The sequence below is a fragment of the Pristis pectinata genome, chromosome 30 (assembly GCF_009764475.1).
Source record: "Pristis pectinata isolate sPriPec2 chromosome 30, sPriPec2.1.pri, whole genome shotgun sequence".
Taxonomy (NCBI): Eukaryota; Metazoa; Chordata; class Chondrichthyes; order Rhinopristiformes; family Pristidae; genus Pristis; species Pristis pectinata.
In genome coordinates this window covers 8,909,884-8,925,008 of record NC_067434.1, presented here as the reverse complement: position 1 = coordinate 8,925,008, position 15,125 = coordinate 8,909,884, and the positions used below count along the sequence as shown (strand labels likewise).

The 15,125-nt window shown below is 41.1% G+C and overlaps 1 protein-coding gene across 1 annotated transcript in view; it reads left to right on the top strand.

Annotated features, from left to right (window-relative positions):
• The window catches only part of LOC127584729 (microsomal triglyceride transfer protein-like), an 81,977-nt gene that overhangs the window by 55,721 nt on the left and 11,131 nt on the right, over nt 1-15,125 (top strand). Inside the window, exons 10-14 of the mRNA XM_052041636.1 lie at nt 4,415-4,522; nt 8,618-8,830; nt 10,550-10,764; nt 11,993-12,090; nt 12,220-12,341. Coding sequence (XP_051897596.1) covers nt 4,415-4,522; nt 8,618-8,830; nt 10,550-10,764; nt 11,993-12,090; nt 12,220-12,341 — 756 coding nt within the window. The remainder of the gene's footprint in view (nt 1-4,414; nt 4,523-8,617; nt 8,831-10,549; nt 10,765-11,992; nt 12,091-12,219; nt 12,342-15,125) is intronic.

The following is a 15,125-nucleotide window of genomic DNA, read 5'->3' as shown; positions in this document are numbered from 1 at the left end:
AAACTCATGGTCGGCCAGGTCTTGGTGATCCCTGCCTTTCTGTATGCTTCTGAGACATGGACGATCTGCAGTAGGGCACTGGAAAGATACTACCGAAACTGTTTTGGCAAAATCTTCTGAATCCACTGAAAGGATGAACAAGCCAATGTCAGTATCCTCTCCCAGGCTAACTTCCCAGCACGAGGCCCTTATTACCCTCAGACAGCTGCATTGTACCAGTCATGGCATTCACAGGCCCATGTCCAGACTCCTGGCACAAACATTCTTCTGTGCTCCATCAAGGGAAGAGGTTGCAAACCAGGTGGAGGAAAAGCTACAAGATGTGTTCAAATTGTCCTTAACAAAATACAGATTACCCCAACTCCCTGAAATCACTGCTCAAAATGGAGGAAGAGCGTTTGGGAAAGTATTGAAAATCTCGAGGTCAAACAACAGGAGTGCACCACCTCACAAATTATACACCCATCTATCTTGTTAGGCACCTCCAGTCCTTTCTGTTGACGAGTTTGCTCCTCCCACATTGGTCTCATCAATCATCTTGCATGGCATCACTTGCTACTTATCATCCCATATAAATATTCTATATTTGAAGAGTTCAAAAATAGAAATGAGCATTATGAATTCATAAGCAAGCTTATGATGATATGAAAGTTATAAAGACTGCAGATGCTTGGGCTGAGAACACTGCTCCAAGAAACTCCTGTAGTGAGGTCCCGAGGCTGAGATGATTGGACTCCAATAATCACACCATCACCTCTGTGTTAAGTATGATCATTGCTGAATTCTGAATTTATCCAGATCTTCAGGCCTCACAGCAACTTTTGCCATCTTACATGTTATCTTTTTCAACTTGGTGCTCCTTATTTTCTTGGTTAGCCATGATTGGTTTATTTCTCCTCCCCAACCTCCCCCCCCCCCCCCCCCCCCAGTTTGCTGGTCATGAATTATCTCCTTAAATGTCTGCCCCTACTTGTCTATTATCTTATTTGCTAATCTATTTGTCCAGTCCATTTTAACCAACTCTCTCCTCAAAACTTAGTAACTTTTCTTATTTAAGTTTAACAGTTGTTTGATAACTACGTTTTTCTCTCTCGAGTTGAATGTTAAGTTCAATCATGCTGTGATCACTGCTTTGTAGGGAATCTTATACTCTGACTTCATTTATTAAACTTGTTTCTTCATACCTTACCAGATCCATACTAGTCAATTCCCTGGTTGGCTCCATAAGTATTCTGGAAAACTATCCTGGATGTGCTCTATTAATTACATTGTTGTGTCTACCATTTCCAATTTGTTAACCCAATCTATACGAAGATTAAAGTTACCCATGATTAATGCACTACTCTTTTTACATACACCTTTTATTTCTTGACTTACACTTTTTAATTTACACTATTGCTACAACCAACCTCTTTCCCTTACTATTTTTACCCCCAGCCAAATGGACCCTACATTATCTGAGCATAGATCATCTCTCACAACTGTATTTATTTCACATCTTCTTAGCAGAACTAGTCCACCATCTTTTTCTTTGCGTCCATTCTTTCTGAAAGTCAAGTATCCCTGAATATTGAGTTCCTGGCTTTCACCTTGTAACCATGTCTCCATAATGCCTAATATATCATACCCATTTATCTTTATTTGTGTTGTTAGTTCTTTGATTTTATTTTCAATACTACATTCTTTTAGATATAGAACTCTTATTTTTATCTTTTTAACCACTTTTTCTTACATTAACCACCTCTTGGATTTATTCAGAGACACACAAAATTCTGCAGATGCTGAAATCTGGAGCAATACACAAAAAGTGCTGGAGGAACTCAGCAGGTCAGGCAGCATCCATGGAGGGAAATAAACAGTCGATGTTTCGGCCTGAGACTCTTCATCAGGACTGGAAGGGAAGAGGGCAGAAGCCAGAATAAGAAGGTGGGGGGAGGGGGAGGAGCACACGCAGGCAGGGGATAGGTGAGGGGGGAAGGTAGGTGGGTGGGGGAGGGGGAGAAGATGTAATAAGCTGAGAGGTGATACGTAGAAGAGGCGAAGGGCTGAAGAAGAAGGAATCCAGTAGGAGAGGGCAGTGGACCATGAAATAAAGGATGGAGGAGGAGAGGAGAAGAGATGGGCAGGTCATCAAGGTGGGTGAAGGGAGCCACAGGAATAAGGGAAGACAAAGGAGTTGGGCGGTGGGAAATTAAAAAGGGTGGGTCTATTCTGGCTCTATTTGCTTCTCACCCTCTTCTGCTGCCTTGTTCTTTCTATTTATTATGTTCTTCTTTTCTCCTTTGTTTATCCTGCTTGTTACTTCCTATAAAAACTCTAATCGATGTGTCAAATATGGTTTCCATTTTGTAAACTCATGTTGATTCTGCTTATAATGCTTTGCTTTTTTAAGTGCCCTGTGATCATTTCTTAGTAATAAACTCTACTATTGTCATGACAAATGCTGTTATGCATGTAGTTTCCTGTTTCTTTCTCTCTCTATTCTTTCTCTATTCTCTCTATCTCTACCTCTCTATCAGGTGCAGGGAATATATCAGCTTTTAATCCCATTCATTCCTCTTAACTATTTTTAACATCACTTTTATTTGACAATTCCTGAAATGCTCTTTACTCAAATTTTCATTTTTTCCCCTTTCAATCAATTTTTGGCCATCCTTTGCTATTCTTTTATAACCCTTGAAATCTGTGGCCTCACTTCCAATCTTTGAACATTATAAATTACTTTTTAAGATGAAACTGTGTTAAAATTTTTAGTTGGCAATAGATGGAGGTGTTCTTGTGTGAAGTTTTTATTTCAAAAGAAATTGACTTAATTGAAAATGTGTTTTTTTAATGTACACTATTACTTACCTACTGTTACACACTTACCCTAATTTCCCCCAATATATCTTAACCAGCTTACCCTTTAATACCCTAGTAATTAATCTAGTTGTATTAAGAGCATATTTTCAGACAAGAATATTACTATCAAGCTCAAAGCAAAATTCTACTATATGATGATCACTTTTCCCCAAGAATCTTTCAGTATGAGTTTACTAGTTAATCCCTGCCTCATTACAAATAATAAGATCTAAAATAGTCTTTTTCTTATGTGGTTCCTTTACATACTTTGGTGGGAAATTAGCACAAATGCAGCATAAACCCACCCCCCACCGCCCTTTTTTCTTCATTTTTAAAGCACTGACAACAGCCCTAGTAATTTGACTCACCAGGTACTGTTTCCAGCTCAGTTTAAGTGGAGACCATCCCAACAGAAGAGCTCTCTCTTTCCCCAGTCAATGCTAATGTCCCATAAATCATGATAATGACTCATTGTATTTACCTTCTGATCTGCTTACATATGACTTGGGTAACAGGGTCCAGACTCTGTGTCAGGTTAATCATCCCTCTGCCTCCACAGATGCTGCTTGACCTGCTGAGTTCCTCCAGCAATTTGTTTTTTACTCCATACTCTTGTTACCATTGCCTGATACAAATGTTTCTTTTGTCACTTATCAACCCATGCCTTATTGTGCTAATAGATTACCATATTAGCAATGGGATCAGGTCTGATGAAACAGTCTGATTATAACATATTTTTATCCATTAGCATTGAAGGCATTCCATAATTGCCTTTAAAAGAGTAACTTATTCAGGGTAATCCATTTTGCTAATGGTCACATAAAAAGCAAACAGGGAAAGATGACAACTTTCCTTTGTGAAAGAATATTTGTAGAACAGTTTTTGCCATAATCCTGTAGTTTCATAATCACGTTACGGATATTGGCCTTTAATTTTGTTCTAAATTCTCTAGCTTCCTTTGTAAGGTTTGAACTTGTGTCTCTGTATTACATGTACTACCAGTATCATACCCCTCTAAGTAAGGTGATATTTCTTTTGGGCAAAACAGGAGTTGATAGATGGGCTTTGACACATTGTTTGCTGAGCCAGAGATTAAGAAGCAAATGGGAATTCCCAAAATTAATGTTTAGATAACTGGAGAGATGGTACTAATTGTGGGTGATGAAAAACAGGAATGTGTTAGAGGCCAAAATTGGAGGAACGCAGAGATACCAGAGGGTCTAATGAATGTGGCCCAATTACTGCTATATCCGCATTCCCGAAATACTTCTGTATCAAAACTTTGGAGTCTTGAACTTCACCAATAAACCAAAGATTTGCAAATAAGTAGTTTTAAGTTTAAATGAACACTGAAGTGCTTGAATCCAAGAGCACAACATCAGTTTACTCACTGAGATTGCAGACAGCAGTAAAGAAGAGTGAATGACCAGAGTCTCTTTTGGAAATCTAAGGGTTGTTCTCAGTTGAAGTTGAAATTAGTGAACCAAGACATGCTCTATATAGACCTGGGCCCCACCTGCTTTATTTAAGTATTGCTGTAATCACTTATCTAACTGATATGTTTCCTTTAAAGGCTAAGCTTAGGGGTAAAATTGCGAGCAGAGAAGTCCAGGAAACCACCATTTTAGTGATTGGAGCAGTGATTGGCAAAATGTGTCTAAGGAATCTCTGTAAGCTCCAGGTTAGTATCTTTGGTATGTTTACCCAGTTGTTAATATACAGATTAATAATTCACAGTTATACTTTTTACATTGAGTGAGAAAATGATGATTTCTTTCTTGTCAAATAAAAGCAGGACAGGTTGATGAACATCTTTTATAGTGCAATAGAAGTTGATTTGCAATTTTGTTCTGAATCATGACCCTACATTTATAGCATAACACACAGTAATTGGCAAATTACATTGTGACTCTGCATGTACATGAACACTGGAAAAAAGCAATACAGGCAATTGGTTACACTAATCCTTGTGGAATATTAATCTGACAGCACTCCTGCAAAACTGAGTTGCAAGAAAATCTGACATTTAGCTCCAGGATGAGCCCCATTTCTATTCCATTCCCACCTGCACTTTTTAAAAGGGATCCTTAATGACCTGTAGGTTTATTGAACTAGGCTGAAGTGGGCAACACACACAAGAAGTGCTGGAGGAACTCAGCAGGTCAGGCAGCATCTATGGAGAGAAATAAACAGTCGACATTTCGGGTCGAGACCCTTCATCAGGACTGGGAAGGAAGGGGAAAGAAGCCAGAATAAGAAGTTCGGGGGTGGGGGAGGAGCGCACGCAGGCAGGTGATAGGTGAGTCCAGGTGGGTGGAGGAGGAGGGAGATGAGTAGAAGGGGCAAAGGGCTGAAGAAGAAGGAATCTGGTAGAAGAGGGCAGTGGACCATGGAATAAAGGGAGGGCGGTGGCGAATAGATGGGCAGGTCATGGGGGGGGGGGAGGCGGGGAAGAGAAGGTGGAGGGTGCCACAGGAATGAGGAAAGTCAAAGGAGGGGGGGAAGGAGGGAGGAAGAAGGGTGGGAAAAGAGGGGAGGGGTTACCGGAAGTTAGAGAAATCGATGTTGAGGCCATCAGATTGGAGACTACCGAGGGGGAACATGAGGTGTTGTTTCTCCAACCTGCGTCTGGCCTGAATGTGGCAGTAGAGCAGGCCACGCATAGAGATGTCAGTTTGGGAGTGGGATGTGGAATTGAAGTGGCTGGCCACTGGGAGATCCTTGCTCTTGCAGCGGACAGAACAAAGCTGCTCAACGAAGTGGTCACCCGGTCTGCTTCGAGTCTCACTGACGTAGAGGGAGCACCAGATGCAATAAATAACACCCTCAGATTCACAGGTGTCAGTGATCCCTGCCTGGAAGTGTAGGGCCCTAAATGGTGGTGAGGGAGGAGGTGTAGGGATAGGTGTAGCACTTAGTGCAGTTGCAGAGAGGGTCATCAGTGGGGAGGGATGAGTGGACAAGGGAGTTGAGGAGAGAGCAATTCCTGCGGAAAGCGGAGAGAGGGGGGAAGGGAAGATGTGCCTGGTGGTCTGATCCCGTTGGAGGTGGTGGAAGTTGGGGAGAAGGATGTGATGGATGTGGAGGCTCATGGGGTGGTAGGTGAGGACAAGGGGAACCCTGTCTCTATTCTATCGGTGGGGGGGGGATGGTGTGAGGGCAGACATGCAGGAAATAGAGGAGATGCGGGTGAGGGCAACATTGATGGTGGTGGAAGGGAAACCCTGTTTACTGAAAAAGGAGAACATCTTAGATGTCCTGGAGTGGAAAGCCTCATCATGGGAACAGCTGCGGCGGAGGCAGAGGAACTGGGAGAAGGGGATAGCATCCTTGCAAGTGACTGGGTGGGAAGAGGTGTAGTCAAGGTAACTGTGGGAGTTAAAGAGGTCTGTGGGTTTGTAAAAGAAGTCTGTGGTTAATCTGTCTCTGGAGATGGAGACACAGAGATCCAGAAAGGGGAGAGAGGTGTCGGAGATGGACCAAGTAAATTTGAGGACAGGGTGGAAGTTAGAGGCAAAATTGATGAAGTTGATGAGCTCAGCACAGGTGCAGGAAGTAGCTCCAATGCAGTCATCAATGTAGCGGAGAAAGAGTTGGGGAGCGTTATCGGTGGTGGCTTGGAACATGGACTGTTCCATGTAGCCGACGAAAAGGCAGGCATAGCTGGGGCCCATGCGAGTGCCCATGGCCACATCTTTAGTTTGGAGAAAGCCAAAAGAGAAGTTGTTGAGCGTGAGTACCAGCTCAGCCAGATGGAGGAGGGTGGCAGTGGAGGGGAACTGGTTGGGTCTGTTGTCGAGAAAGAAGCGGAGAGCCTTAGGGCCTTCCTGATGGGGGATGGAAGTGTACAGGGACTCAATGTCCATAGTGAAAATAAGGCAGTCAGGGCCAGAGAACTGAAAGTTATCAAAATGATGGAGGGCATGTGAAGTGTCACGGACCTAGGTGGGAAGGGCCTGGACCAAGGGAGTTAAAATAGAGTCAAGTCACATGTGGGCAATGTTATTTTGTGTTCCTGTATACCACTAATTGTTGCATAAGAAAGGAGACAGAGGCTGTCAATTCAAAAGGATGTGATATCATCTCCTTCTCCTTGATTAGAGAGTAACACATGGTGCATGGAAGAATGTTTGCAAATACCAGAGCTTTTCAGTGGTGCAAGTGCTTATTACCTGCATCCATTTCACCTTAAGAGCTGCACCTCAGGTTGGCAAGTGTTTTCATCTGATTAAAAGTTCAAATAGTTTGCACGTACCCAGAATATTCTAACGGATGATGCCAAACACCTGAGGAGCTCAGCGATCTTACATTAGACAACACTGCCAGCTTTATACTGTCCATCATGCATGAGGACAGGTACTCATCAGAGTTAATTCCTCTTTTATTCCAAGGTACGTAGCCACTCTTAATATATCAGGTACACCATCAATATCCCATTAGCAATGATTTGTTGCCAACATAGCACTACATATGCATTTCGGTACAGTCCAGAGGAAACCTCTCAGTTTTTAGTTGGCTTACAATGTCCTCCACAGTTTTAGCCGACAATGGAGTAAAAGAAGGCGGAGTAGCAAAGCGACAGCTGATGATTGCAAGCAGTTTCTGCTTGTGCTGGACATTGTGGTAGACATGGAGAAGTAAGTTGACTGTTATAATTTTCCCATTCACCAAAGGTTATTACAGGGAAAGATCCTGATTTTGGATACCATAGAGTGATTATTGCAAGAAAGTACAAGAATGAAGTCTTCACACCTTGGCTTGATGCGCAATCAATGTTGCCCCATCTCAGTCAATTGTCAGAAAGAATAGACATTAAGTATAATAATATGAGTGGCACCTTCATGGTGTTGAAATAAGGCTGTTGAACAGCATTTTTATAAAGACCCAAGTCATTTTGGAAGATCAAATGTAAAGGGAAAGTGCACAGTTAATGGACCCTTAACATCGTTGATGTACAGAGGGATCTTGGGGTCCAAGCCCATAGCTCCATGAAAGTGGCCAGATATTTTGATAGAAGAGTAAAGAAAGCATATGGCATGCTTGCCTTTATAGGTGGAGGCATTGAGTTCAAGAATCAGCAAGTTATGTTGTATCTTTTCAAACTCTGGTTAGGCTGCATCTGGAGTATTGCATTCAATCCTGGTCTCCCCGTTATAGGAAGGATGTGGGAGCTTTGGAGAGGATGCAGAAGTGGTTTACCAGGATACTCCCTGGATTGGGGTGCATGTGCTGTAAAGGCAGGTTGGACAAACTAAGGTTGTTTTCTCTGGAGCAGCAGAGGGTGAGGAAGGACCTGATAGAAGTTTATAAAATTATGAGAGGCATAGCTAGAGTGAACAGCCATTATCTTTTTCCCAGAGTCAAAATGTCTAATACTAGAGGGCATGCATTTAAAGTGAGAGGGGGAAAGTTCAAAGGAGATGTGCTGGGCAAGTTTTTTTTACACAGAGAGTTGTGGGTGCCTGGAATGCACCGCCGGAGGTGGTGGTGGAGGCAGATACAATAGAGGCATTTAAGAGGCTCTTAGATAGGCACATGAATGTGCAGAGAGTATGGGGATATAGACCATGTGCAGGCAGAAGGGATTAGTTTAACTAGACGTCATTGGATTAATAGTTCGACACAACATTGTGGGCCGAAGGCCTTTTCCTATGCTGTCCTGTTCTATGTTCCAAGGCAGGGGAGGAAATTAAATAATAAGATTATAAAGTTAGGAATAAACTGCATTAGTCCCAGAACATACTTTAACTCTTCCTTATATTTATTGCTGTTCCAGGAAGTTGAAGTTGCAAAGAAAGTGATTTTGGATGGGCTGACTGCAGCTAAAGAAGAGTCCGATGTAAAAATGTACCTCCTAGCACTTAAGAACGCACTTCTTCCAGAAACTATCCCACTCTTGTTACAGTACACCAAGAGGCAAACGAACTCTGTGACATCTATTGTTGTGGCTGCACTACAGAGATTTCCAAGTGTCTATATCACTCATGAGGTAAAAATCTTACACAAAGTTTCGAGGTCAAGGTCAAGTTTATTGTCATATGCACAGGTTGAAATTTGTGTTGCACGTACCCCTAGAATATCTGGTAAGCTCTCCTGAGGATAGTGCACCTTTTGGAGTATGGAGTCTAATAATTACATCTGTAAAATTTATATCTGAACTCAGTGCCATATTTTATGACTTGTCCTTTTTTTTTCGCCTGTTTTACCTTAACAGTCTGGGTAAGGATGGTAGATTTCCTTCCCTGGAATGAACCAGATTTTTTTAAAATATAACAACCTAAGAGTGTGTGGTCATCTTTATCAAGATTAGTTATGTTTTATCAAGATTCCAAACTGCCATGGTAGGAGTTGAACTTGCATCTGGAGATTTTTGTTCCAGGCCTCATGGTTGCAAGTCCAACAACTTAACATTTGTTCCACCACAGTATTGGGTGGTTAATAATATCTAAAGAGGTTTATATTTAAAAAGCAGCCAGTGAGTGGTATCAAACCACATGTCCCAGTGTGTCGTACCTGGAGGTTAAAATATTCACTGAAATTTTTCATTTGGTGTTATTTCAATGCAATTTTCAACCAACTTAAATCTAATCTGGTCATAAAATTTAAATTGTAACATTGCAGATTGTATCATCATAAACAGATTGTAACATATTTAACACAGAATTAAAGATGTAAATATTCAAAAGACTCTTACTTCTACCAACCTGCATACCAAGGACTACCATTTATAACCCTTCCTTTTGGCTATCTTATCACCTAGCACAGGAATAACCTCCCTAAATATCTCTGCTTCTCAACCTCTTACTCACAAAAAGCTTTGCTTACTAGGACTTTCAGCCACAGGGACCACCAGCTAAAAGTGCGTTGCTCATCCACATGGAGTAGGTCATTCAAGCAGCTCTATCCACATTGCGTGAAACAAACCTCTCCACAGGGTGCATAATAGTAGAGAACACCAGACATAAAGCTGAAGGGACCCAACTGTGTTGGGTTCAGGTTTCAGTCGGCTGTATGTGCTTGTGAATAGTTACGGTTGGGTCCATCTGTGCCATGCAGACAGAGAATAAGAGAGAGAGAAAGAGGCTGACAGGTATAGAAAGGCAGAGAATATGAACTGGAAAAATAAAGAAAAGGGATGGCATTAGGGGGCAGGCATGCAGAGAGAAGGTGGCTAGGTCAGGGTGGGAAAAATACTCCTGCTTCGGTCAGAACTGGAATAGCTGTGGTTGGGTTAGGCTTAGGCTGTGTCCCAGTGTTATACTGGAATAGCTGTGGTTGGGTTAGGCTTAGGCTGTGTCCCAGTGTTATACCGGAATTTCTGATAAGTATTTCCATTTTGAAGTATGAATTCCAATAATTACATCAGTAAAAATTATTCACTACCTGTTAATATGGATCTCAGATTGATTATTGGTATTCTGATTTCAAATCTCATGACAACTGAGTCAGCAGTGCTAAAAACAGCCCTTTTAAAACTTTTATTTTAAGAAGTAAACAATGGAGCAAGCCACTAAGTAAGAGATGTGAATATAGCTGAGGCATAGCATCCTGATTTTGTGTGTCTTTTTAAGGAGGAAGTGTATGTGTGAGTGGAGATTTGAAAATGACAGACTTGATGAGCACTCTGAGTTGAGTTGTATAAACTGGTAACAATGCATTATTGGTGACCTGTCTCTATTTAAAAATAAATGTAATTTTTCACAATTAGGTGAAGAAGCAGATGATCAGAATTTTTCACCAAAGCAGGAGTCAGTATGGGACTGCTGTGCGAATGGCTGCACTAGATGTAATCCTCAATAACCAACTTTCATCCATGGAATTGAAAAATATCGTGCTGTCTGTGGGAGAAATGGAACCAGAACTATCTAAGTATACGGTGGCAAAACTGCAGAATATCCTACACTCAAGCCACCATCCAGCAAGGTGAGAGCAGAATTGCAGTGCATAGAGTCATAAAAAACTTACAAAACAGAAGGAGGCCATTTAGCCCAACTGGTTTGTGTCAGATTTTATGATGAGTTTGAATCTCACACTACTTCATACTTATCTGCCTTGAGCTTAAGTGCATCTTTACCTTCAACTCTCATGCTACTTGCGAAAACGATCTTTTATCTTTAGGCAGAAGCCTTTTTTAGATAAAGTGATAGTCTATAACAAACAGCAGGTTGTACCAAAGGTCTGTTGAAATGATAAAGATTCATGGAAACATGTTCTGTATGTAGCTTCTGAGAACTACATGGTTCTGTGTAACCACTGAAAAATGGAGCCAATATAAAGGTGGTCTGCATTTCCCAGCTACCTGCCACCATAGGTACATCATAAAATGAAATTCCCCATCTTAATAGAACTTTATCTTAATATTGACAGATTCCTCCTCTGCTGTAAGAATTCTATTTGACCTGTCAAATCTGTGCTGGCTCCTAGTAGAGCAACCCCATCAGTCCCATTCCTCTGCACTTTTACCATATTCCCTACAAATTATTCTGCCACACATGCCCCACCCACCCTGATTTTGTTTAACTATGGATGCAGGCAGTGAATTGTAATTGTGAGCAGTGGGGTGGGGAAGTAAACAAAATGTGGTTTCTGTTCACATGACTCTGAGCCAATCCTAAATTCTGGCATCTTGTACCATGGTTTGAGTTTCTCTCAAGACTTGAAGTGGATTAATTTGCAGAACTACATTCAAATGGGGCTTCTGAAGCATGTCTTCCTTGCTTTTGCAGAGGCCAGAAAGTTTTTTGTTTACCAGTATAGTTTACATTTTGTGAGGTCTGTCCATCAGGATTCAGTGGGTAAAATGTTTCCACATATTTTCCACAGTGTCACAAGTTCAAATTTGAAGTAAACATTTCTAATGTGTTCATTTTCATTCACATTAATAGTGTAACATCCCTGTACGAACATGAAATCTTTATGCCAAAGATTTTTGTATACTATTGTCCTTGGGAATTTTGCTTAGAGTGACACTTGCGTAGAACTCTTAAAGTCACTGAAGGATTTACTTTGTGCCTTAGGTAAAATAATAAATGATTTTTTTCTATGTTCAGGTTGTTTGCCTGTATTTATGTTTGTACTTCTGATACTGATGGTGAACTGCAAAGCAAACTTTTTCTCCTTACAAAATCTTTTTTGCTCCCAATTTTTGTAGCAAAGTAATCCGTGAGGTCCTGAAAGATCCAATGATAAATAATTATAATTGCTTGTCCAGAATTGGGAGTTCATCTTCCTCTTCAGGATATTTAGCAGGTAAAGGGAGCTGAATTACATTACCTTCCATTATGCATTTTGGACGATTAAAATATATGAATATTACACCACTTTGATTTAAATTTTATTTAAGAAAGTATGTTCCAATTTAATTTCTTCCTTTATAAGTTACCACAGATACAATATCCACTTACAATATGGATTTACTTTTTGGAGACACTGGAATATTACAGAAGAGTCATACAGATTTCTTCATATTTACTCAGGGAGGTCAGCTTCATGCAACACAGGTATGTTCATATGATCTCAGTTCTCTTAGCTTCATATCCAGCTGTGGCCAGCCATTTATTAAATATGCAATCTAAATGCTAATACTCAGTTCAAGAAAATTATAAACATTTTACTGACTCCTGTAACAAGAAGAAAATATTTTTCTTTTGGGGAACATAAGTGTTTCATACAATTTCAGATCCAGACACGCTGATAAATCACTAGGGGGAAAAGAAGTTTATAGATAGACATCAAACTATTAATGGCAGATCTATCTGCTTAAAGCAAAGGGAATTAATGGTAGATCTATCTGCTCAAAGAAAAGGGAATTAAAATTTGATCCAATAAACTATGTCTTTGTCAGTATGGTAAGAGAAACTAAAGAAGAGAGGACTTCTTGGTAAGATTTATTCCATTGAATATATGTGTATTTTCACTCCAGGTCTATAGAGTACTTACTGTACAGAAAAATAACATCTAGGAATCTGTTACAAATATATGCCTAGAAATTAGATCTAATCTTACTGACTTTCTCTGCTCCATGCATTGAAAAAACAATTGTATCTGGAGTGGATAGCAACTGTGAACATTTCCAGGGAGCCATTTTCTAGCATTGCCTGCGTAAATTGGAGCTCCCAGGTGCATGAAATGATTATTGTTTAGCAGACTGATTTCTGTACTACTGCATACTTCATTAGAATGGCAATTAATCCATTTATAACAGGAAACTCCAGCAGACCCTTAAGGAAGCTATGTTAACAACTTCTAATATTCAGACCCTTTCCTCACTTTACATCAATTTTTAAAAATTAACATGATAAGTATGTTCCATAGATGCCGTTGTGGTCATACCATTGGCAGTATTTAAGTGGGAGCTTTAAACTAGGTTCTAAGGCATGGTCTGAGACCAATCAGAAGGACGAACAGAAGGACATATATCAAGATCCTACCTTAAGCAATATTGATTTTCAAAGGCTCTCCTAACCGTGACACAAGGTATTCTGCATTACATTCTACAGCCAAACACTCTTACCTGAACTGTTTTGATCAAGGACAAAGTCACTCTCAACTTACTAGCCTCGAGATCATTCCAGGTGATCAAGCTGATCTATGTTTTGTATCACAGTTTCTGTATGCCATTGCATTAGAGATGTCACAGATACTCAACATTCAAGGAGAAGTAACTTACTTGGCTTCAGTGAGGAAGAATTAACATTGCATAGATATAAATTTGCCAGGGCTGCTAGTACCCCTAAACTTCAGGCTTCCATTCACTGCACTTATTTACTGCACCCTGAAGCACCCAGAAATCTTCATTAGTTCTACTTGCTTAACTAAATGATCACTAGGAATTTGGGGATTTTTCTCATTATCAATCCCATGTAATCGAGAGGCTCACATGGTAATCATGGGGATGGTTGGGAGGGGAATATGGCCACAGAGATTCAAGGCACCTTCCACCTCCATGTCCCCTGTTTTCCCTTACCTCTGTGGATGTCATGGAGGGTATACTTTAAGAGAATGAATTACTTCCCGGTGGTCAGTGCAGGAATAAGACTTCCCTCAACCTCATAGCACAACCTCCTGCTCCCTTCCCTCTTCAGATTTCTCCAAGTTATCAGCATTCTATTCCTTTTGAACAATACTCTGCTCTTAATGAAGAAGTGTTTGATTTCTGCCATGTTAGGGGATCCTTGATCAAGAGATAAGATGCGGTTATGGGGGGGCTTATATCTGTTTCCGGCAAACAGCTGTCTGCCCACAAATAGCATTTCTCTCTTCCTGAAGAACTAAACTGTCCTCTGATGGCATCTCTCCAATCCTGGGAAAGAGTAATTTGCTCAAGAATGGCATCTGTCTTTCAATAAAGGCAACGATCTGCTGAAGAGTAATATCGCACTGTCCTTATGGAGCAACAGGCTGGTCCCAGGTGGCAGAAATCAAAGCTTGACTTAGATGTACATGAGACCAACACAGTGTGGCCTCTGGAGAAACCCTGATGCAGAGTTTTGACCTGAAACGTCAGCAATTCCTTTCCACCCACAGCTGCTGTTTGACCTGCTGAGTTCATCCAGCAGATTGTTTGTTGCTACAGTGTAGCCTCTGCCTCTATTGCTGCTGGACACTTGAATTCCAGAATGGAAGTGGTGGTCTACTCATCTCCAACAACCTCTTGTGAGAGAAGGGAAATGGAATGTCCACTCACTTCACCATCTCCTGCAGCTGGCCAGGAGAGTCTGCCAATGAAATAAAGAAAAATGCTGGAAATGCTCAGCAGGTCAGGCAGCATCTGTGGAAAGAGGAACAGTTTATGTTTCATCAACTAAAAAGTGCTACACAATCCTCATAAATGCCTCCCTCTTTCGAGCCCTCTGGGGCAGGACTGATACGTGGACTCCGATTGTAATGGAACACCATACTCCTCCTATGCAGCCCACCAGTGTTAGGTGTGTTTTCCTGTGACATGCATCTCTAGCCTATTTTTTTGTCTTCCCTCACAATGCCGGTATCTGGGGTGGTGTTATCCAGTCAGACATATGGATGCACTCTTCTTCTGCAATCTGAAACCCCAGTGCTGTCGTTCTTTCTGGCTCCTTCCCCATTGTTCAGCTTGTTTGTGGGGAGGAAGAAAGCTACAGGAGAGGTTCATTCTCACCTTTAGGGGAATGATCCACTAAACATGCAGAGACATCATTCATGAGATGTTAGTTGTGCATACTGAACAGATTTTCCATTACCTCTGTTCGGGAATCCATCTGGGCCTTGTGTGGTTATGCTGCCACAGAGGCAGAGGATCCTTTCAG